Source organism: Anser cygnoides, chromosome 20 (genome assembly GCF_040182565.1).
Source record: "Anser cygnoides isolate HZ-2024a breed goose chromosome 20, Taihu_goose_T2T_genome, whole genome shotgun sequence".
Classification (NCBI taxonomy): domain Eukaryota; kingdom Metazoa; phylum Chordata; class Aves; order Anseriformes; family Anatidae; genus Anser; species Anser cygnoides.
This window is the reverse complement of record NC_089892.1, coordinates 4,298,202-4,321,045: the sequence shown is the minus strand read 5'-3', so window position 1 is coordinate 4,321,045 and position 22,844 is coordinate 4,298,202. Positions and strand designations below refer to the sequence as shown.

Below are 22,844 nucleotides of genomic sequence, written 5' to 3'. Positions count from 1 at the left end.
CCATGGATGTTGGGTGCTTAAAATCCCTTTGGATTTCACAATTTCGTGGTGCAGAGGAATCCTGCAGCGGGCAAAGCATCCCCGATGTGAGCCTGGGCAATGGCCCTGTGCCCCCTGCTCCATCCCAGGGGGGATGCTGAGGGACACCTGCCTGTCCCGTGCTGCTGATCCCAACCCCTCGGCTCACCCCACAGCCAATTTCCACCAGCATGGCTGCAACTTGCTAGGAAATGCCCCCAAAAAAACATCTGAGAGCCCAAAGGGCAGAGCCAGCCCCGTGCCCCCCTGCACCCTCAGCAGTGGGTCCCCAGGGCACAGCCACCCCGCAGTGACAATTGTCAGAGCAGGGACAGGAGCAGCAAGAACACAGAGGGATGCCAGATTTGGAGGCGACAGTCATATTAATGGCAGAGAGATGGTTTAAAAAATTCATTTCCGTGCAGCATGAAACTACATTTTGGGGGAAAGGGTTTCCAGCAAAGTCAAAAATTGAAACCATTTCATTTGCAGTCAAGCAAAACACCGTTTTCAGGTCAATTAACCCACGGGAAAGAACTATTGCTCTAGTGGTATTGCTTCATTTAGGAAAGCTGGGAACAAAATTGTTGGGCTCTTTGGAACCTCTTCCATTTCTTCCCCTTTGATCTGGACCAAATTTGCTCGACGAGTTCACTGCAGGTGTTTGCCCAGCTCTCCCTGCTGGGGCAGCGAAGTCTGGGGATTTGGTCGGTACCTCCAAAGGGCTCTCCCATCCCCGTCCCCATACCGGTGTCCTTCAGTAAATGCCCTTCACTCGCTTGTTCTCCGGGTCGAACAGGGACTTGGTGTGTGCTCGGGCAGGGTAGCTCACCCCCATCCTCTCCAGCTGGTAGCTGCCGCTCTTCACAAAATCCAGCGAGACCTGCAGGGCAGAGCCACACCAAAACCCCCGTTACGCACTGCGAGGTGCTTGGGGACAGCAGCCCCCTGCCACCCCCCCCGCCCCCATTGCTGGGCCCTCCCTGCTCTCAGGGACGCCCCCCTCCCACCCTGCAGATGTGCTTCCTGCAGAAAACCCAGCTCTGCCATCCCAGGAGGATGCACAGAGAGGAAGAAAATAGATTTTAAAAGCACTGAGCTAAAAAAAAAAAAAAAACAGTTCTTCTATCTTTTTTTTGTTGTTGTTGTTGTTTTCCTGTGGATTTTTTTCACCAGCATCCAATGCAAAGTGCATTTACAAGCATTCTGCTCGATTTCACCATGGGGTGGGTGGCAGGGGGGGATGGCACACTCAAGTGGGGTCGGTCCCCGCTGTCCCCCAGCTGGGCACTGGCTGCAGGAGGGGACCGTGGTGTCAGCCAGGATGTCCCTACTGCCGTGACAAGCCCAAGGCGTCCCTCCTGCAGCACCAGGCAGTGCCGGTGCCTGAGACACCCCAACGCAGGGCAGGGTCCTGGTGCAGCTCCCGCTCCCCTCCCGTACAGCCAACGCCTGCCGTCACGGCGTAAATCAAGCGGGAGTTATCGCAGGGAGCGGAGAGATTAAGGCTGCACATTAACATCTGCTTAATGAGCGCTGCTTCCCGCAGGCACAAAGGAGCTGCCAGGGTTGGGGCCCCGCAGCGCAGCCCCCTGCACGCAGAACTGCTCCCCGTGACACCGAGAGCTGCCGGCCCCACTGCCGACCCCACTGCCGACCCCACTGCCGACCCCACTGCCGACCCCACTGCCGGCCCAGGTTTCCCCATGGCAAGTGCCCGAGCGGGGAGAAGCGCTTGACGTGCCCAGCGGGATGCACTCAGCGCCGCTCTGCCGCCTCGCCGCAGGCAGGAGGGGACCGTCCCCGTGCCACCTCCATCCTGCCGCCTCCGTCACGCTGCCTGGGGCAGGCGGGGGCGGCCGGGAGAGCAAGATGTGGCGGGGAAAGGATGGGAAAAGAAAGGAAAGGAGAAAGCCAGATGTAGGGGAAAGCATTCACCGTGGCGGGAGGGGGGCACTGGCTGCAGACCCCGCTGCAGCACCCAGCCGGAGCCCCCCAGCCCGCGGTGGCCATCCTGCTCTGCAGGCACCTGCTGCCACCTCCCAGCTTGGGAGGGCACCTGCCTCCCCCCGGGGACAGCCTGACCCCCCCTAAATGCTCACTGAAACACTCCTGCACAGCTTCCCATAAGGAACCGAGCAGCCCCGAGTCCTGCGTTCCCCCCTCGGCACATGTCCCTGACTTTTGCTGAGGCAGGGAGATGAGGAAAGGTCCCCCCGGGGGCTGCAGATACCCCTCCAACCCCACCCTGCTTGACTCGGGAGCCTTGTGCTGACACAGGATTAAAAACCAAAGCAAGCCAGAGGATTAAAGCACAAACATTTGTGCTGCAACGGGGACAGCCCCCAGGGACGTCACCCTGAGCCCTCTGTCCCCACGCAGGCACCCCGACCTCTGCCCGCAGCACGCCGCTTAATGAGGGCACCTCATTTACCCCCCAGGAGTCTCGCGGGGTTAATTAAGAGCCCGCCGCGCTCCTACTGGGCAGTCGATCCCCGTGAAACAAGTTAATTCACCGCTGCAATTAAATACTCGCTTGCAATTAACATCTGAGAGGGCGTGGGGGCCAGGCAGGGTGGCAGCCGGGATGTCACCGGCGAGGACATCGCCGCCGCTGAGCCGTGGCATCACTCGCCCCCGCGTCTCACACTGCTATCACTTTGGGGGGGGGGGGTGCAGGGGGGGTTGCCCCGTCTCGCACCCCATCTGATGGCAACGTGCTCGTGCATATGGCTTTGAGCAGAAGCTCCGCGCTTCCCCTGCTAAGCCTGGGGCAGGCGGCGCCGCCCGTACTCACGGGTCCCCCCGCGGGGTCGCGGATGTAGCCGTAGGCGATGGTTTTGTCGATGGCGAACCCAAAGTCTGCCCGGCGGACGTGGCCGACCACCTGGCCGTCCCTCCAGATGGCCTCCAGGCCGAACATCGGCACCTTCCTGCGGGGCAGGAGCAGAGCAAACGTTGGGAAAAAGCCAAGTTGGGAGCCCACAGGCCAGGGGGAAGGGGCTGGAGGAGAGGCCCACGAGCTGGGGCTCCCCCCTGGCACGGGGGCTGCTGCCCTACAGCTCCCCCATTCCTTCACCAAGGCCCCTCCAGCCCGAATTGCAAAGCCTCCTGCTGCTCTGGGTGAAACAACATAACCCCCCTCCCCGTCGCACCGCTTCCAGCTTCCATTAAATATCTAGCGGGGAATACGTGGTGGGATTTAAATTAGAGATGTAATTAGAGCACGGAAAACAGCCGAGCGGGCTGGCAGCCGAGCTCCGTGTGCGCTCACAGGGTGCGGGGGCTGGATGGGGAGCGCTGCGGGTGCTCATCCTGCCGCGTGTGGTGCTGAGCGGCGCGGAGCGGCCCCGGGTGGCTGTACTCACTCGTCGGTGGTGAAGCAGACGAGGCGGCGGAAGATGCCTGAGGATTTTTGGGCTTCCACAGCCTCCCGGCCCAGGAAGGGGATGCCGGACTTGAGCTTGCAGGTGAAGGCCAGGCCTGCTTCTAGCGGGGTGTCGTCGGGGCGCAGGTCTGCGTGCCAGTGCCTGTACCCTGCCAAAAACAAGCGTGGGTCTCCCTGCCTTGTCAGCAAGCCCGGGGTGAGCAATTCGGGAGACCAAGACACCAGCCCCGCCTGTTGGCCACCCCTTGGGTCACTTGGCCTTGGGCGAAGCACCCTCAAGAGGACCCGCAGGTGGGGAAGTCTCAGCAGGCAGCATGGGGCCAGCTGCACCCCAAAGCTGGGCAAACCCCATTTATCTGGGTTCCCGAGCCCGAGGCAGAGCACCAGGAAAGGCAAGCTGCCAGGAAAGCCCCAAACCTTTCTCGATGCTGAGGCTGTCGATGGCTCTGTAGCCGGCGTTGGCGATGCCGTGCCGGGCGCCCGCCTGCATCACCGCCCGGTACACCCTGACGCAGTCCGCCCGGGGCACGTGCAGCTCCCAGCCCATCTCGCCGACAAACGACAGCCTCATGGCACGGACCTGGAAAGCACAAAACCCCAAAATCCCTGGGGACGGAGTGGGGCCGTGCAGCGTGGCAGGGGCCGCTTGAGCCCACACGGCCTCACCACCCACCTGGGGGAAAGCCAGCTCGGCCGGCAGCGTTACGCTCATCCTGATTTTGTGCAAGGCTTTTCTTTGCTCTGTCTCGTGCCACGTTCAGAGTGAATTTCTCATCTCTGGACAAGCAACGCTTCGCAGCTCAAAACCACAGCTAAGAGGCAAGTGAGCCCAGAGCTCAAGTCCCCCTTGGTATCCCGCTGCTTGCAGAAGTCACTGGTGTCCCAGGGGGAGGGACACAGGGCTCGGGGTGCTGCACCCCGCAGCCAGTGGTCCCTGCGGTTGTGGCCGGTCAGGCTGTGGTCAGCGGCGATGCTCCCCACACCAGCCAGGCCTTTGTCTCCCTCTGCTGATCCAGCTACACTGGAGGAAGGCCCGCAGGCACCGCTTATGCTGCGTCTCCCCAAATCTGCTGTATTGCCTGATGGCGGGGAGACCTGTCCCCAGTGAGACTTCGAGGCTGTTGTCCCCTGGGGATGTGTCCCACTCCAGGCACCCAGCAGCTACATGCTGTCACCCAGGGGCTGAGCCCGGCGTCCCCATCTGCACCCTGCTTGCTCCACGGGGATGCTCACGTTCCCCCTACAGACACAGTGCCCCAGAGCATTCCTCTTGGCAGCCCCATTAGCCAGACTCTGAATGCACCAAACCCGAAAGAACATGAGAAGACGAGCACAGCTTGGTGCTCCTCAGAGCATTCCCTCCCTCCCAGCCTGCCCGTGCTCCCCAGGGACAGGAACCACAGAGGAGCGTGGGGCAGCACCGTGATGTCCTGGCCCTGCTGATATCCCCACTTCTCTCCCAGGCAGGCAGAGATGTGCCCTGCATCGTGCCATCCCATAGCCACGTCGAGCTCCTCTGCGCTCCCAAAGCTCCCCAGGCTGGTTGGGACCACCCCAGCTTGGGGACATTCCCTGGAGACACCCCTGGAGGCTCAGCTCTATTTCCCTCTGGTTCATCCTTTGGCTTCATGGCTTTTTTTGGGGGGTGGAAGCAGAGAACTCTCCGGCTCTCCGGGGAAATTTGGGTGCCAGCCGTTCGGTTGGCACGGCCCAGGCTGCGGAGGCAAGGACCGGGCTCTGCTTCTCCCGCGGGTTTCTGCCAACGTCTCCTGGGAGCAGGCGTTCCTGGTAGGTTTCAAACAGAGCTATGAAATAGCATCAATTTCCGAGCCTTTGAGCAGCAATTCAAAAGCGTTTAAGTATTCTAGAAAATGAAAACCTGAGCTTTACCCCGCAATCCAGCAGGGAAATTCAACCGGGGTCCTTTTGCTGCTGTTAAATACAATGAGAGACGCTATATATAAATTCGCAAACCAATCGGTAATTTCCAGTCTCATTAGCTCTGCGGGAATTCTCCTTTCACTCCAGCTGATTTTGCTCAGCTACTGAGTTAACGCACAAAAACCTCAGCGATCGCTTTTTAGAGATGCCGGGTTCAGTTTAACCCCGCTGGAAGGCGATAACATCGGGGTGGGCTTCAGCTCACCGCCCCCAGGAACCTGCCTCCTCCTGTCCCTGCTCGTGGCGACTTTGAGGGCCCAAAGGTGCCCCCCCAAAGGATGCACGGCGACCTTACAGCTACAGAAACACCCCCATACGAGCTGAATCCTCTGCACGCTGACCTGGGCAGCCTTCAGGCTTACGGGGTGACTGCTCCGACATCAGCACTACTGAGCACTTCAGCAAAGCGGTATGAAAAGAGCTCGCTTTTTTTTTTCCTGCAGAACTTTAAAAACCAACTTACAACAAAAATCCTATACTTTGCAGCCCTGGGATTTGTTTCGCAAGAACACTCTGCTTTCTCCTTCAATTCTGTGCCAGTATATTACCAATTTCACAAGAAACTGCCTGAAAATTCACTCGCCCTACCTTTCTGTCTCTGCCCAGATGCCTGCAGTTCAGGTGCTGGCTCTGCCTGGGAGGGCAGTAAAGCTTTTTCTTTTCTATTCTTTTTTCCCTTTTTTTTTTTTTTCCTCCATAAAATCAGGGCATTTACACTCAAAAGAAGCCCTAAGATTTCTTCCAGCCGTTTCTACCTCGCAGGACTGGATTATTTTTCTTGCAAACTTGAAGCGAAATGCAAATAAACCGATCGCACTCCTGCAGACAGGAACATTCATACACCTTTCAGAGGGCTAAGCAGATTATTACAAGATGTTATCGGCTTGCCACAGACGTGACGGGGAGGACGCGGGGAGGATTGCAGCTCCTCGGCGGTGACAGTGACGTGTGGCAAGTGGGACAGCCTGCAGCAAGGGCTGGCCTTCGGATCCCCTGTGCCACCGTCCCCTCCCGGGAGGGATGCTGGACACGCAGCAGGTTTTTGGCCCCCGCGTGGTGACATTTTGGAGGATTCATCCGAGTTAGGCAAAACCTGTGCCTTAGTTAAAGTGCCCTAAGCCCTGGCTAGGCTCTCCCTCACAGCTCAAGTAGCCTTAATTTGATTTAGCAGCAATCCCTTCAGCAGCCAGCTGCATTCGAATTAAAGCCACTTTAATTCCGAATGAAAAGTGTCTGCGTGCGGCTTAACCCAATTTCACTGATATCCCAGGCCTGCCTCCCACCCCCTGCTCCCACCGCCGCACCTCCAGGAGGATGCTCGGGGCTACCAGCCTGGGCAGGGGGCTGTTAATTTTGCCTTTAATTAATTAAGACTAAGAACACATCCAGACAATTTTCTCACTTCCTTTCTGATGTTATATCAGGTGCCCTGCTGTTATTTTCTTGAGTCCCCAAATCTGGGAAGAATTTTAGTGAGTTCAAAAACTGCGTTATTCCCTACAACGCTGTCAAGAAGCACAATGAACAATTTTTTTTAATGCTACACTCACTGTTAAGCCAATTCTGGCTATTTGGAGAACTGATATCACCCTGCTACTTTATATAATCAGTTTCTAAACCTCAGAGGGCATTCTTAACCAAGATTTCTACTTACAAGGACTTAGCTTGAATTGACCGAGTAGGTCATCGAGCAGACAAACACAAAAACGACATCCTGTTTCTCTCACCGTCTTGCTGAGCGACGGTCTTGGGCAAAACAAACATCTGAACATGTACTAGCTTTTCCGTGTGTCAGACAGCAATGATAAGCCTTTTGAATTTAGAAAACCCTCTGCAACACAGCTCCCCCAGGGCACGCAGCGGGGCCGACTTCCACCGGCACCCCAAGGCGCTTCCCGTCCCCTGGTGCCGGCCCCGTGGGGCTCAGCCCCAGGTTTTGGCCGTCTCCGCGCTTGCATAACCGCTGACGTGAGCCCCGAAGTCTCGGCAAACGCAGGATGATCTGCGCTGGAACGGAAAGCTTAAGGTTGTCAGACTGTGCCTGTGATCAAATGCAGCGAGGCGGCAGGCTCTTGAGCCCTTAACAGGGAGCTGTGACACATCTCGCATTAAATCGCTCCCCCCCAATTTTTTTTATATATTTTTTTAGGGGTAGGAGGAAAAGGAAGGGATCTGGAGCGTCAGACAGATCTATCGCCAGTGCTCACCCTAAGCTGAGGGAGGCCTCTCTTGTTCCTCCACCGCTGCTGCAAACCTGTGCCCGTGCCCAGAGAGCGCCCAGGCACCCCCAGCTGGGAGAGCAGGCAAACGGGGAGGAAAACACCCTACTCCCATTGTCCTTTTTGCTCTTTTCCAGCAGAAAAATAACCAACCAAGCAGAAAAAAAAAACCAAAACAAAACAACCAAACTCCCCAGCAGCCCGTTGCAAACTCCCAGCCTCGACAAGCCCTGGGAGCTCGCGTGCCAGCCCCGTCCTACCGTGCATCCTGCGGCCCTGACGAGTTTGTGGGTGGAGAAGGGGAAGGCCTCGTTGCTGAGGTCGGTGTCGAGCACTTCTTGGAGGACGGCACGGCTGCGGGGAAACAGCAGCAAAGGGGCCGTGGTGAAAGGAGGCAGCTCGCCAACCCGCCGCTGATGGCCATCACCCAGATTTGCTCTCCCATCCCAGCTGGCAGCCCCTCTCCCTCCAAACGGGAGCTAACGTGGGGAATCCCACTGAGGGAGCGGGGTGAGGACCAGGGGACGCGGGGCCGGGTGTCAGGGCGCCTGCTGGGGATCACGGTGCTCCCTCCGCTCACCTGAGCGGGCCCTGCAGGCTCATCATGCCCAGCTCCTCCGAGCAGTCGATGAGCTGGCACTGGAGCTTCATGTCCTGCAGCACCGCCGTGATGTGCGACCAGTTGTGCTGCGCCACCGCCCCGCCGATGGCCAGGTAGTAGCCGTCCCCTGGAAGAAATCCCACCCCCCCCCCCCAGCATTATTTTAGGCTCCGTGGCGTTGGGTTGGGGGTGATGCTCAGCTCAGCTCGGGACTGATTTTTGTCTCTGGACGCTGAGCTGAAGCTGGGGGTGCCTCCAGCTTGCACAGCCCGGGGGGACCTCAAAGAACAGGGAGGTTAAATAACGTTGGGGCAAGGGGACAAGTGGCCCTTCATGCTGATTTTGCTTGTGGGGCTCAGCCAGCGAAGGGGAAACTGAATGACCTTTAAAACCTGAAAGAAGAAAGAGTAAGCTGGGATGTGGGGCCACGCAAAACAGAGCTCTGGGAGCAACCCTGCCCGGTTGCTGCTCCGTTGTTACGCGAGGAGCTCCACGAGCTAATGCCAAAGGTAGCGCTGTGCAGGGGCTCCTGCCTCCCACAGGCTGCAGCAGCCTCGCAAAGCACCACGCTCACCTCCCCTTGCACGAGCTCCCCCGGCACGGTGCAGCTCGGACACAGCACCTGCACCAATCCTGCTCTCCTCTGCAGGAAATTCCCAGTTGTCCAAGCCCCGGAGATGCCTGGCAGTGAGCATCATGGAAAGAGAAAACTCTCCGTCTCTCGAGACCAACAGCAAAATCTCCTGATACGTTTCGTCCGATACAGAATTAATGTTAAGATGTGGAGGGAAAAGGGAACTGAATGTCAGAGCTGGGGGTGAACCCATGCAGAGGGAACGGGGCTGCCGGGATGGGAAATCAAACCCCCACCAGGGCTCAGGTTTAGGGTGGACAGGCAGGGAGGCGTGCGTGTGAACGTGAGCAGGGATTTCATCTCGCTGCTAATCCTGGGCGACAACTTCCCAGGGATGCAGTTTGGGAGCTGATTATCGCATGATCGATCTCCCCTCTTCCTTGCCTGCCACGACGAAATTGCTCTCTGATAATCTGTCATAACGCTAATAAGTGCAGCCACCTACTGTAATTGGAAAAATAGACTCGCTTCTATTAAACTCCTCCGGCACCCATCAAACCCGGCAGCTCCGCCATCCGCTTCCCGTCACCCGCGGGCGCCCTGGATGAGAGGGATGCGGGATGGGCTGTGGGGTGGGAAGGGCTCACCGACACCATCCCCACCAGGATGAGGGTGCAATGGCACCAGGTACCTGCCGCAGCAGCACCCAACACGGCGCTGGCAGCGCTGCCGGAGCCCAGCTGGGTGCCCTCCTCCCCTGCTGCTCCCTAATGTCATCTCTGCCCCCCGGGCTGGCTGCTCTGCTTCCTTTCAATTCCTCTTTATGGCAGCTGATAAGGGCTTTGGGAGAGGTCAGAGCAGCCAGCCAGGGCTGGAGAAACCCAATAAGACCGAGGAGCGGCGCAGGCCCCCGGCACAAAGGGGATAATTGGGTTACGGGCAGCCAGGGGTGGAGGTGGAAAAGCCAGGCGGTGCCATTAGGTAAATGCAATCACCCCGGTGCCCGCGGCCACACGTGGTCCTGAGCATGGCGGGGATGGAGGAGCTGCTGGTGGACCTTGAACTGAACCTGCCGCTGTGGCCCCCTGTCCCCATCACCGCTGGGAGCCGAGCACATCCCGGGGGGCTGCTGCCGCCACATGCCTGGTTTGTGGGCACGATGAGGGTTGCAGGCACAAACCCTAACATCTGTGGTGTGCTTCCCCCCGATGCTCAGCTATTTAACTGTATTTTAGCTTATTCTGGGGGCTCGATGAAGCCCCGTGACCCTTATACGAAAGCAGAGACCCCCAGTTCTGCATTGCTGCTGCGTTAGTGCCCCCCCAGCAAAAGGCGCTGGAGGCTGAACTGGCTCCTGGTGCAGCAGCGGGAGGGCAGCCCCCGCTGGAGATATCCCTCAGCCCCGCATCACTTGTGAAAGCACGCCCGTCCCCAGCACCAGGGGGTTTTACCTTGGAAGGCGGGGGCCAGGGGGGAGCCCGGCTCCCCGGGGCTGATCCTGCTGACCGTCAGGTCGCTCTCCACGCCGCCGCGCTTGTTCAGCATGCAGGTGTACACGGTGGAGCCTGCGGGAGGGGAGACGGCTCGGCTGCCCACCAGCCCCCCCCGGCACGGGGCAAGCGGGGGGAGTACAAAAAATTTGTCCTAATTCTTATATAAAACACCACTGCCTCGGTGTGCCGTGCCCTACGCTGCGTGCCCAGCAGCGGACAGGAGCAATGCTTTTTTTTTCCCTTAGGTTTGTGTCAGTTCTTGGCTCAGAGCACACTTCCCACAGCACAAATAGGAGCAGGATCCGGCCTGCGGTGAGGACGGGCAGAGCACTCGCTCCCGCACCACTCCCACACCCTCTGCAAGAGCAGCATGGAAAATAAAAGCCACTTTGGGTCCCCGCTGCGTGTTTTGGTTTGAGGTGGCATTTCCCAGCGGAGGCCTGGTGGCCCGCGGGCGGAGGCCGAGCCTTTACCTGGCGCTTTGCTCACGTCGGCGGTGAACAGCCAGTCGGCCGCTTTTGTTGCTTCGGGGCCAACCAGGTAGAACTTCCCGAAATAAGACATGTCGAAGAGAGCCACGGCGTTTCGGCACGTTAAGCATTCGTTCTTGATCTAAAATTAAAGCAAACACACTGCTGGAGCCGAGGCGCATTCCTCTCACTCTGCAAAGGGAGAGACGTGTGAAAGCCATTTACGTAAGGAGAAGCAGCACCCGGACACGCGGCTGGTGCCTTCAAAACAGCCCTGAAAAGTCAGGTGTTAAATGTAGTACGTCTGGCAGGCTCCCCCGTATGCCCAGTCCCCTTCGTTATGTCAGTGAGAGTTATCAATAATAAGTGGGATTTTATCAAATTGGGTATTCCTTGCCCCGTTTCCCGGCGGGCTCCCTTGCCCCGCAGCGTGTGCCGTTTATCTGGCACTGGGGGCAAACACTGAGGATGGATCCGAGCTTCCCTGAGCTGGTTTCAACTCCTTCCTTTAGGAAAGCAGCAACGAAATTCACGCGGGCTCTGTGCCGAGGTTTCCAAGCAGAGGGCATGCATTTTGCTTCATTTATTTGGGGACATTTTGCCCAGTTTTAGGCAAAGCCCATGGCTTCCGTCCCTCTGAGCCTCACCAGCTCTTTGCAGGGCTGCAGTGTTGCAGGGGCTCTGGTGCCTCAAACACCCCCAGGTCCAGAAACACCCCCCAGAAACCCCCCTGCACTCACGGTGTTGTGATGGGGGGGGAAGTCAAAGGTGTACTCGTCTGCCAGCAGCTGGTTGTAGGCGTAGTCCTTGTGGCGCTCCTGGCTATAGGCACCATAATAGTCGTAATCCAGGACCTGGGGGAGAAGCAGGAGGACCGAGGGCAGTGGGAAGACCCCTCAAAGCTGAGGGCTGCTCCCCCAGTTTTGGGGGAAATACACCCACTTTCGGGGCAGTACGCGTCGGGCACCGCGCTTACCGGAGCTGCTCCCCTGGGGCTGAACCAGCCCGGCCGCTCCCAGCCGTGCCTCTCCTGGAAAACACAGCCCTGCCGCAGCAGCTCCTACTTGAGACAAAGAGAAATGGGAAGGAAAGTTTAAAAAGCAGCCTTTTCCACCAAGCCTTCCTGCTTCAGCTGGCAGTGCCGAGGCTGCCCACCTCCAATGGATGCTCAAAACCCAACTCGTAAACCTTTGGCTTTGGCTGTCAGCAGCCAAATGGAAAGAAGGGTCAGCAGCAGCCAAAATCAGCTCCATGGGTTGTCTTTTAAAAGAGCAGAGCCCCTCGTCTGCCTACAGACTGGCTGATATTTGTGCCCACCCAACAAGGGTATTTGTCTCAAGAGCATCCGACAGCCAGGAGCCCGGCAGGCCAGCCGTGCCCTGCTCCAAAGTCTGCACGGCGGCACACGAACTGCTGGCCGAGGGATGCTAAATCCACACAGCACGATTCTCCCAAGTGCTTTCAAGAGTAATTATACAAATAACATCCAAGATTCATAAGGCAACCTTCTTGTTCCTCCTCTGTACTCTCAGGAAAATCTCTCTGCACGCAATTAATTAGGGATCCATTAAGATATTTTTGTTTGGTGCCTCCGTTCGGAAAAGAATAGATTTTGTTGAACATTTCAGAAGTGATTCAGTGTCTATTTATAAAACACAGCACATGTTCTGGAGCTGCATGTACAAATACCAGGCTGTCAGTCAAATGGGCATCGCTTATTAGACATGCTATTAAAAAATAAATTGCATCCTCGGTGACAGAAAACAACCGAGCTGTCAACCAAACATCGGGGGCCGGTGGGGAGGAATGTCTGTTGTTCTGCTCGAGCCTCTGCTCGCCATCGGGAGAGGGATGCTGTGATGTGAATCCGCTCTCAGGGGGAAGGGGCTCAGCAAAAGTGGCTGCACCCTGGCAGGATGGGGCCACCCTGGGAGCACTGGGTGGTCTGGGGGGCTCTGAGCCCTGCTCTCCACTTGCCCCTTGCCCGGTGACCCTCACCAGGCTCTTAACGCATCTCTGCAGCCCGCTGTTTTGGAGAGCGATGTGGATGAGGCCATGCCTTGCCAATGCTTCAATGCATCTATTTATTTATTTTTTTTTTTGGCAGAAGCAGGGGTGGCCCTGAGGGTCCCCGGGGGCCGGGCTCCTCACCTCGTGCAGGGGGTCCTTCCTCATGTTGCGCCCCGCCAGCGGCTCGTCGTGGGGGAAGACGACGGAGTAGTTCTTGGCGTAGGATTCGTGGCTCCGCTCCCGGATCCAGCGGTTGTTGTCGGTGAGGGACTGGTGAAACCTCCTGGAGGGCACGGCAAGAGAGGGTGGCCATCAGGACAAGCACATCGGCTTGCTAGAACCCCCGGCACCCCCTGGGCACGGACCCCTTGGCCAGAGGAGGTGGCTGCAGCTGCTGCGGTGTAAATTCGGGATCCCTGCTCCCTTTTTATGGGTAGGAGAGCAAAGAAACCAAAAAAATCGCATCTTTTGCCCATCAAACCACTCCAGCTCATCCCTGTGGCTCTGCCCACTCAGTGCAACCCACAGCCCTGGTCCAGATGGATTTACCAGAGCTGGATACAGTCCTGCTGGGGGGAAAATAAAAAAAATAGTAAAATTTATGTTAATTCTGCTCTGTTTCAGTGTTGGACCAGCCTCAGAGAGCATCTCTCACAGAGCCCAGTTTTAAATGCAGCCCCGAAAGGGAGCGAGCCGTGAACATTCCTCACAATTTTCATCCAATTCTCCCTAGACTGAAATATAAATAAAACCCAAAGCATTTTAAATTTGTTTGACATATTTTCCTTTTTCAAACAGAAAAGCTCCTTGAAGGAATGTGCCAGTTCAGCACGTGCTGTGGGGCCATTACCAGAGCCCTGTAACTCCCGGGCCATCACCTCTCGGCCAGTGCCACCTCTCCTGTCCCTGCTCTGGCAGGGGAGCGGTGTCTGAATTGCCCAGAGCCCCTCTGTCTGCAGAAAGGCAGCCAGTCAGCAGGCAAAAGGCAAGAAAAAATATCATTTATAGGGCCTTTTGAAATCTAATTTTCAGGTTTCTTCCCCACTCGGTGCGTGCAGAGTAAAGGTGGGCAGCAGGGGGACGGCAGGGCCGAGCGCTGCAGGCTCTGCCGCCCCTCTCCCTTCTCCCTCCCTCGCCTTCTCAGGGCACCCAAAAGCAGATTTTCCCAGCCCCCAGCTGAGCTCAGTGCTGGTGGCTGCTTCCCAAATTTGCACCTGGGTTGGGGCTTCCCAGGACAAAGGGCAGCAGGGACCGGCGCTGCTCACGGGTCGTGCTTTCGGGTCATTTCTTACCCAAGACCCGGGAGCTCCAAAATGCAAGCAGTGCTCCCCAAAAGCAGCCGTGGGCAAGCTACAAGTCAGCTCCATGGGGACAGCTGCCCCTTCTGCCAGCAAGTGGCAGGGGACACGTGGCAGGTGACACTCGGCATGTCACGGGCACCCCGGGCACCCACCAGCCCCGGCCCCGTCACCAACGCGCTGCATTTGACAGCAGCGAGAGGAGCAGCAGCTGCCAGATGAAATATTTACAAACGAGCGTTTTGAGAGGATAAATATTTAAATGTGCAGAAAAAGGAGTTATTTAAAGAGGAGCTCAGTAATCATCACCAAAATACAATTTAAAAAAAAATAAAAATAAAAAAGGGACTGACATCAGCTTGACAACTCCAGAAAAGGCGAGGCACCGAGAGGATAAAACCCCAAGGAGCCGGGCTGTGCGTGGCTGTGGTGCCCCAGGGGACAGCAGCGGGCAGAGCAGCTCCTGCTGCACGTCCCCGTCCCCACGGCAGGGACAGCGGGGCCATGGGGCTGCTGCCCGCTTTGCAACCCAGTATGTCGATGCGAAGCAAAATCTGCAGTGGCTGGAGCCAGCGTGGCATGGAAGGTGGTGAAAGCCTTGTCCCAGCCCACGCTCCTGACCCTACAGCTGTCCCTGTCCACTCGTGGGCTTCTCTCTTTGCTGCAGCAGCAGCACTGACCCCCTCCCTTCCCAAGCTGATTCCATGCGTGGTTTACCAGCGTTGCCATCAAAACAACGGGATTTTAACAGCCTTGTCCCCAGCAAGCTTGTTGCTGTCGCTAGCAGCCCTATAAGAAAGCCCAAACCCAATCAAACACAATCGAGCAAGTCAAAAGCAATTACAGAGCCAACATCTGCACAGCCGAAACCTCGCGGCCCATGTCGTGCTGCGGAGAAGGGAAGGTAATCTTTCTCCAGCTGAAAACGTTACCCCTGATGATTAACTTAGAGGATTAGGCACAGCACTAATTGAACAACAACACAACCCAAACGTAATTACCCTGTCCTTTCTCATCACTGCAATCTCCTCGCGCCTGCTGGAAGCTGTTTGCGTAGAAGCGGAATGAGGCAAATGAGATAAACCCCACGTGTAAATTTATTAAAGCCGTGGGGCGTAATTGATTCTGGCTTCCTGGGGGGACAGGGGCTGCGGCACGGACACCTGGTCCTGATGCCAGCACCCATGGGGTGCTTGAAACCCGTCCCCAGGACCTCCCACGGGTGATGGGTGCCAGTGGAGCCCGCGGCCCGGAGCCTTGCCTGATGTCGTAGCCGTACATGTCCTTCTCCGGCCGCCCGTGGATGATCCAGTGAGCCAGCTCCTTCCCGCAGCCCCCTCCCAGCATCATCCCTGTGGGAGAGGCAAGGACAAAAATGAGTACCCCATGCTGGGATGCACAAGGAGGTATTTCTTGCCGTCTCTTACCAGCACTGTTGAAGCCACAGCCAAGGAAGAAGCCGCGGACTTCTGGAGCTTCCCCCATGAGCGGCTTGTGGTCGGCCGTGAACGACTCTGGGGAACAGAGACGGGGAGCATCAGCCTGGGCAGGCGTTCTGGGACACACCGCCTGCTTCAGGAGCAGGGATCCTGTGCTGGCCTCATCCTGCTCCTGCTCCCAGAGAGCATACATATGGATACATCCATGTATTTCCTCCAGAAGCTTGCACACACGTACATGTATGCGCACACACAGCACTGCCAGCAGCAGAGGCTGGTGACATGAGGCAGCTCCTTCGCAGCCCTGCACTCTGCAGAGTGCCCTGCACCATCTCACCCATCACATCCCCAACAGCCGGGCCGTATTTCATTGCTATTATTATTTTTCACCTTCATTGATTTCTGCTGGGAAAAAAAATGTGAATTTAAGCTGCTTGGCTCAGCTAAGGGGTTGCCATCGATGCTACCCAAGGCTCCTGCGCTGACGCCAGCCTGGGGGGAGCCCTCACTCCCTGTACAACCCCAGCCTGGTGCAAATCCCACACTAGGGAGCGCAGAAAACACCCTGATGGAGAGGTGCAGTGCTCCCCGTGTCAAGGTGGTTTGTCCAACCGTGCAAAAAGCGAGGGGAGGCACCTGCACCTGTGCCCAGCTTGGTCCCCCCGACCTCTGGCCTCAGCAGCAGGCAGCTCCCCCTGCGAAGCACAGGTTTCCGAGGGGGGCGAGTTGTTTTATCGGTGAAATATTTACAGCAGAGTGGAAAGAACAAGCATTTGCTATTTGCTACAGTCCAGCCTGACTCAGCTGTTGCAAGCAGAGCAGCAGCTCGTCTAAATCCAGCAGAGGAGGAGCGCTGACCCTTTGGAGGTTACCCCCCTGCATTACAAACACCAGCCGTATGTCTATAAGCCGTCAGCTCCCCGCTGGAGGCCACCAGCTCCACTTACACCGCAGTTCAATCAAACATCAGTGCCCAGGGCCACGGCCTCCGCCTTGTACAAGCCATGTTTTACCCGCTGCGGGGCCAGCGACGTGCCCTACTTTCCCTCTGTGCGCAGCCCAGCTCCGTCCCCAAGGGCCTCCAGGGTTTCCCTCTAAGTGCTTCAGCAAAAAGAGAAGTTTTTTTTTCAGCGTGTGGAGGATTTCACAGCCAAACCAACCACACAGGGAGAGGGTTCAACGGCAGCATCACCGCCAGCTGCTGGGGCTGCAGGACAGCGGTGCTACTGCCTTTAACCCCGCATCACGCGTTGGGTGCAAACCTGAGCAAACCTAACGTCAGCATCCCGGAAACCTGGAATCCCATGGTCAAAAAAATAATAAAAATCCCAGAAGAGCAGCAGACACTGCTTGAGAAAATGTTCTCCTTAACTCCCCAGGCCAGTGGCCCCAGCACCAGCTGTAAAGGTCCCCAAAACGTCCCCACTTGGCTGCCAACCTCTGCCTGTGGCCCCGGCTGCGCGGAAGCAGGAGCTCGCTCCTATTTCTGTGGCTAGCCTGGGATGCCACCCCCAGGAAGGCGGCACCATTGCAGCCCAAGCACAGGCAGCATTCTGCAGCCAGCTCCTGCGTTTCCATCCTGCACCAACGCCTGCTGTGCCCAAATCCACTCCTGGGTCAGGCCCTGCTCCTGCCGAGCCCCTAGGTGCTGGGGGTACAGCCCCAAACCAGCCGTGAGGCAGCCACGGATGTCCCGTGAGATGCTTGGAGGTGCACAGCTGCCACGATGCTGCCACCGCGTTACCTGGCCCGCAGACGGTGGATTTAATGCCCGTTTTCTCCAGCACCGGCACTCTGTTGATGGCACCCTCGATGTGCTGCGTGAAAACATCCCAGTCCAGGTCAAAGAGGCCAAAAGCAAATTTCTCAGATACCTGAAGTGGGGAAACGGGAGTCAGGACACGAAACAGAGCACAGCTGGTGGCATTCTCAGCTCTGGCAGCCTCTGAGGCCTCAGACTCAGGTCTCTCGGGGTTTTATGAGCAGCCCAGGAAAGCGCAGAGGCTCAAAACCAGCGAGAGCTCCCACCCAGGCCCTCTGCAGCCCTTTGTGTCCCATGTGTGTGGAGGGCAAGCCTCTTGGGGACCGCAGGGACATGCGCATCTTCACCTCCCGCTGCATCCCCTGGCAAAGAGTCCCTCCCAAAAAAAAACAACAAAAATGCAGCCAAAGGGCTGGGGCAGAGCCTGAATTAAGGCACCCGCATAAAGGGACCCTGTGGCAGGGCAGGGGTGGCACGGTGGCCTCTAAAGTCCCCCCCAGCCCCACTCATCTTCCTCATCTCCTCTCACACCCGTGCGCCTCGTGCCTCCACCAAGGCAGGCGCAGGGGATGCTCTGCCCTGCTCTCCCCACCAGCTGCGAGGTCGGTGCCCACAGGACGGGCTTTATGCGAGCGGGGACACGAGGAGCTCCCCCCCTTGAGGCTGTGGGTTCCTTGCAAAGCCTCCTGGCCCCCCCAGCAGGGCAGCGCTCACCTCCTCCCAGAAGATGGGGTTTGACTCATAGCCACCCACGGAGAGGGCATCGCCTTGGAGACGGAGGTACACCGAGGCATCGTGATCGCGCACGTTCGGCATGTTCTGCAGCGGGGAGGGGGTCAGAGGGGGATGAGAGGACCCCCCCAGGGCCCCACACGTGGGGAATGACCCATGGGGAAAGCCAAGCGGGGTGAGCAGGCACCCCGAACGCATCCAGGCTTCATCGCCCTCCGTGTCCCCAGCCCAGCTGGGGGCTGAAGTTAGGTGGATTGAAAAGGAGGCACCGGGGGGGTTGCAAGCTGCAGCCTTTCCTCCCCAAAGCCTCTTCCCCACTGTGCTTGCACGGCCCAGAGTTACTGGGACGGAAACACAATCCCTGTAATCGTCCCTTCTTAAAATGGGGCCTCGGGGACTGCAGGCTCAGCCACGGGCTGTGTCAGTGGGATGGAAGCTAAGGCAGGTGTTACTCTCCAGGCCTTGGCACCCGAGTGAATGAAGGCTGCTTTGACTCCGAGCGGTTCTCTGCAGCCAGAAGGCAAGAACAGATTTCTGCAGCTGGTTTGGGAACGCCTGGAGAGCTACAGCTCTGCCTGGCGGGGACCGGGGCTGGTTCAGAAACTGTTTGGCATCTTTACGAACGCTGCTTTCAGACACCAAACACATCAGAGACCCTACGATAATTCTACTGAGGAAAAAAAAAAAAAAAAAAGATTATCTGCTAGTCATAACATTGTTAAATATTAAATATGACTCTGATCAGGCAGTCAGCTACCGGGAGAAGCTGTGGGGTGCCTGCAGAGCCTGGCCCAGGTTTGTGCAGAGGGACAGGAAGGGGGGGGGTCCTGCAGGGGGGTCCCGGGGGGGCTGTCCTGCCTCGCGACCCACCTGAATGCCCTCGATGCGCTCGGTCACCACGTAGGCGTGATGCATCGCCACCAGCGGCACGTGGACGCCCGCCAGCTGGCCCAGGGCACGCGCCCACACCCCTGCGGGGACACAGAGCCCGTCGGGGGTGGCAGTCAAGGGGGGTGGCAGGGGGACAGGGGACGGAGCAGCCCCCCAACACCCTAGCCCACATGGCACAAGGCAGAGCGGCTCCGCCAGCCGCCCCGTACCTGCGCAGTTGACCACGCAGGGGGTCTGGATGGTCCCATGGGCCGTCTCCACCGCGTGCACCCGCTTCACCCCAAAATCGTCGGCTCTGACCTGGATGCCAGTCACGGGGCAGTTCTCTATGATCTGGGGTGGGTGGGAAGAAGCAGAGTCACGGCTGGGATGTCCCCACTCGCTCGACATCCAGCCCCGAAAGTGGGAAAAGTGAGGCTGGGCAGGGCTCTGGCCCTGGCCATCTTCCTTTCCAGTTATTACTGTTGCTGCTGAAAACAGCATTACTCTCAATTCCACCCTAAAACCACATCTCTGCGCACCCACAGCTGCAGGGGACACTCGTTATTGATGTGCCTTGCCCATGAGCTAAGCCCCATGCCTAGGACGGGCCGGCAATCCTCGCCTCGATGAGGGGATTGTGTTACCTGACCCTAAAACCAAGGAACCTGCCTTGGGCTCTGCCTCGTCTCGCTCCTAAAGGTCTTCTCTTCATCGTGGATTTTCCGTGGGCTTATGGTCCCTGCCAGATTTGTCACGGTGACCCCGAGAGCCATCAAAGCCCAAGAGCACAACATCCTTGCAGGGCAAAGCCCTGACCCTGCAGGAGCAGCTTCACCCCATGTGAAAGGAGGAGCTGGGGAGGGCAGAGGCTGAAAACTCCTCCCAGGGTCAACAGGCATTAATTAGCAATTACTAATTAGGAATTACCGTAGCACCTCTGGCAGCTGCTGCTCTGGCAAGAGTGGAGCAGGTGCCGGCAGGATCCATGGTGCCGTCCTTGGGGACGTACAGCGTGCCGTACAGGTCGGCGACGTTCATCAGCGGGTACAGCTCCTTGGTCTGCGCCGGGGACAGGACGTAGGACTCCACGCCGTACACCTTCCCCAGCTGCCGGCCGGACAAGAAAATTGGGAGATTAAGCAGGGAACGAGAGCCTTGGCTCATCCCGTGCTGCTGGGGGAGTTGGAGAACCCCCCCCGGGCCACTTTTAGCTCCCCAGTTGCTGCGTGGCCCAGGTGCGCCGCTGCCCCAAGGCAAACCCTCCATCCAGGGCAGTGGGAAGTTCTGCACAGCTTTTTAGGGCCACATGACCCCATATTCCTATTCAAGCTGCCCGTGCAACCCCGAAAATAATGCTACTGCTATCTGAACGGGCAAAAATTGACAGCTGGATTTCATTCTGCCAGCATTTTGCCTGGTTTTTATCAGCCTTATGGAAACCAGGAGGCCCCCAGGAGATAAACGCCACGTCCTCGGGGGTGACGCCGGGGGGGCCGTTCCCTACCGACATGAGCCTCTTGTACTCGTCGAGGCGCTGCTTGTTGGAGGCGATGAAGAGCCCCCCGTTCTGCACCCAGCCCGTGTGCAGCCCCGTCTCCGCCGGCAGCTCCCGGCTGACCACGTCCCGTGTGTGCGCCAGCAGCTCCACCTCCACGTCGCTGGGACGAAGCTGCCACAGCAAACCTGGGTGGGGGACAGCCCGGCCGTGGGGCAGGCGGCTCTGCACCCCCCCCTCCAACCCCCTCATCACCCCAAAGCCCCGGGGACAGGAGCTCTGGGGGGGGGCCTCCTGGCACCACCGTCCCACTCGCAGCACGGGTGTCACCCTGCTGTGGCACTTGCTCCATCTCGTGGCTACCTCGGAGCTCTACAAACCATTGATCTTGATTTTTTTTTTATTATTTTTAAATGAACGGGAGAACAGGGTTTCTGGTGGGGACTACCCCAAAAAGACACAAAACCCCAAAATTCGCGTTGAATTAAACTCGCCTAGTTCCCCTCTCCCTGCCAAAGAAAACTGGCTTAAAAATAATAATTTTAAAAAGAGTGGAAATAAACTGTTTAGTTATTCTCTGATCCTATTAAAAATACATAAAGAGATTAAAAAAAAAATGGGGTTTGGCACAACTTTTCCTAATGGAAAGTTGCGCCAAATGGAAAAGCAGGACCCTGAAATTCTCCACGATTAAAGCCAACCCCCCCCCCCCCGGCACACCCAGAACCCACCCGTGCCATGGGTGGGCTCCATCCACCCGTCCCCAGCTGTGGGGTCCTGTGTAAGCCCCCCCCCCAGGTCCCGATCCCGATAACTCACCGGCCGTGTGCCAGGTGGTGCCCGACGTCAGGCGGTCCCTCTCCAGCAGGACCACGCTGGTGACCCCCAGCTTGGCCAGGTGGTAGGTGGTCTGGCAGCCCAGGCTGCCCCCCCCGACCACCACCACCTCGGCCGAGGGCGGTAGGGGCCGGCTGGGCCCCGTGCTCCTGGCGCCTTCCTCCTTCAGCGTCTTCTGGTAGGGGACGTTCTTCTCCGCCGGGGGTCCCGCGGCGCTGCTGAAGGGCCGGGGGCTTCTCCAGGGGGCTGGCAGGCGGCGGGGGGCTGCCGCCCGCAAGGCGCAGCTGATGTAGGACATGTCGACCTGCGGAGCCCCCAGACGCCTCGCCAGGGTGGGCAGCGGAGCCCCCGCTGGATGGGCACCGGTGGTGGCATCGTGGTGCCACGAAATGGATTGAGTGGCACCTGGGGGGGGCCTAGGGCACGGCTTTGAGCTGGGCTCTGTGGACCCCCCACCTGCAGGAATCGCACCCCAACGGGAGCCGGTGCGGCTCCCAAACACCCTGCGGGGGGGCCCAGCTTAAAAAAAGAAAAAAAAAAAAGGAGCTTGGAAATGCACAGGTCACGGCAGCTCCTGCCCAGCCCACAGAAACCACCCCCTTTTTAATGTCTGTTTGCGTATTCAGGAGGCACGACAAAGGAGCAGGGGTTGCTCTGTATCAGGAGAGGGCAGTGCAATGGCTGCTGGCGGGGACGGGGTCGGGTAATGTCCTCCAGCCCCGTGCCTGGGATCCGGGGACGTGGCTCGGGGTTTGCTCTGGCTGCGTGGCTCTGGAGCAGCCGTGGCCCCGCAAACAGCAGGCTCTAATGGGGTGGCACTGCTCTTCCCACACGAGCTTTGTCCGGGGGCTGTTGCGGAGCTTCCTCCTGCAGGACCCCACTCGCTGCCACCCCGCAGCCCTAAAAAACTGGGAAATCCCACCCGGGATATCCCGCAGGAGTTCCTTGCCGGGAGGAAACCCACGCCGGGTTCCCCACCGCTCGCCGGCTCCACTCACCGGCGACGCTTGCTCCGGGTGGCGTTCCCTGCCGCGATGGCCGTGGGGCGCCTGCCTTCCTCCGATGCTTTCCTCCTCCTCCTCCTCCTCCTCCTCCTCTTCTGCACCGCTGCCATGAAAACATTAACCAGAGCCGGAGGCGAGCGGGGCCAGCTGAGCGCTTCCCCTGCCCCGGCCGAGCTCTTACCCGCTGTTGTTCCTCCGCCACTCGCCGACGAAGAAGAAAAAGTAAGGGGGAGTCGAGAAATTGGAAACGGGAGGAAATTCTCACTTTTCTCCCCAGATCAGCGCTCGGCAGAGAGCAAAGAGCCCGGCTGGGGCCAGGAGGGGCTCGCAGCCTGCAGGGCTCGCTCGGTGCCAGAAAGCAAACACAGCGAGCGCGGCGAACATCTGACCCTCCTGCCGGAGTTCCCAGCAGTCACACTGAAAGAGCAGAATTAAAACGCGTTTAAGCCAGAGCCGAGAGCCCAAAGCGAAGGTGGGAACACCAAAAAATTTCATCTGGAGGGGGGGAGGAAAATAAAACTTTTCATTTAGCTCTCACAGCCCCAAGGTTTATTGCGCCTCCTGCCCAGGACTCACCCCCAAAATTAGGGCCTGTTTGGGCAGGAGGCGCAGGCGGTGCAGGCTCCTCAAAGGCGGCTCCGAAGGGCTGGGTTCTGCTGTCTGGGTGAAGCAGGGGGCGGGTGGAGCCGT

At 58.2% G+C, this 22,844-nt stretch overlaps 1 protein-coding gene across 2 annotated transcripts; it reads right to left on the bottom strand.

Annotated features, from left to right (window-relative positions):
* Nucleotides 1-414: 414 nt before the first annotated feature.
* Nucleotides 415-22,566, bottom strand: SARDH (sarcosine dehydrogenase). Of its 2 annotated transcripts, none has more exons than XM_066981003.1 (21): nucleotides 22,336-22,566; nucleotides 22,149-22,257; nucleotides 21,133-21,454; nucleotides 20,323-20,501; nucleotides 19,746-19,925; nucleotides 19,046-19,169; nucleotides 18,816-18,916; nucleotides 17,928-18,032; nucleotides 17,196-17,325; nucleotides 15,440-15,526; nucleotides 15,274-15,364; nucleotides 12,856-12,997; nucleotides 11,681-11,764; nucleotides 11,445-11,558; nucleotides 10,708-10,846; nucleotides 8,147-8,294; nucleotides 7,827-7,920; nucleotides 3,824-3,986; nucleotides 3,387-3,555; nucleotides 2,816-2,951; nucleotides 415-901 (listed from the first exon to the last, which is right to left on the bottom strand). In XM_066981003.1, exons 3-21 carry the CDS (start codon nucleotides 21,446-21,448, stop codon nucleotides 776-778), a joined length of 2,628 nt encoding a protein of 875 aa, XP_066837104.1. In that variant the 5' UTR covers nucleotides 21,449-21,454; nucleotides 22,149-22,257; nucleotides 22,336-22,566; the 3' UTR covers nucleotides 415-775. The 2 variants fall into 2 exon arrangements, with proteins under 2 accessions (XP_066837104.1, XP_066837103.1); XM_066981002.1 differs by lacking the exon at nucleotides 22,336-22,566 and adding an exon at nucleotides 10,193-10,306 and having other exon boundaries at nucleotides 22,149-22,241.
* Between the last annotated feature and the right edge of the window lie 278 nt (nucleotides 22,567-22,844).

Coding starts and splice junctions, on each gene's coding strand:
- SARDH (XM_066981002.1), bottom strand. CDS start 21,448: ATGTCCTACATCAGCTGCGCCTTGCGGGCGGCAGCCCCCCGCCGCCTG. Junction 18,917..19,045: donor CTGCGTGGTCAACTGCGCAG/GTACGGGGCGGC, acceptor GTGTCCCCGCAG/GGGTGTGGGCGCGTGCCCTG. Junction 17,326..17,927: donor ACCCCATCTTCTGGGAGGAG/GTGAGCGCTGCC, acceptor TCCCCACTTCAG/GTATCTGAGAAATTTGCTTT.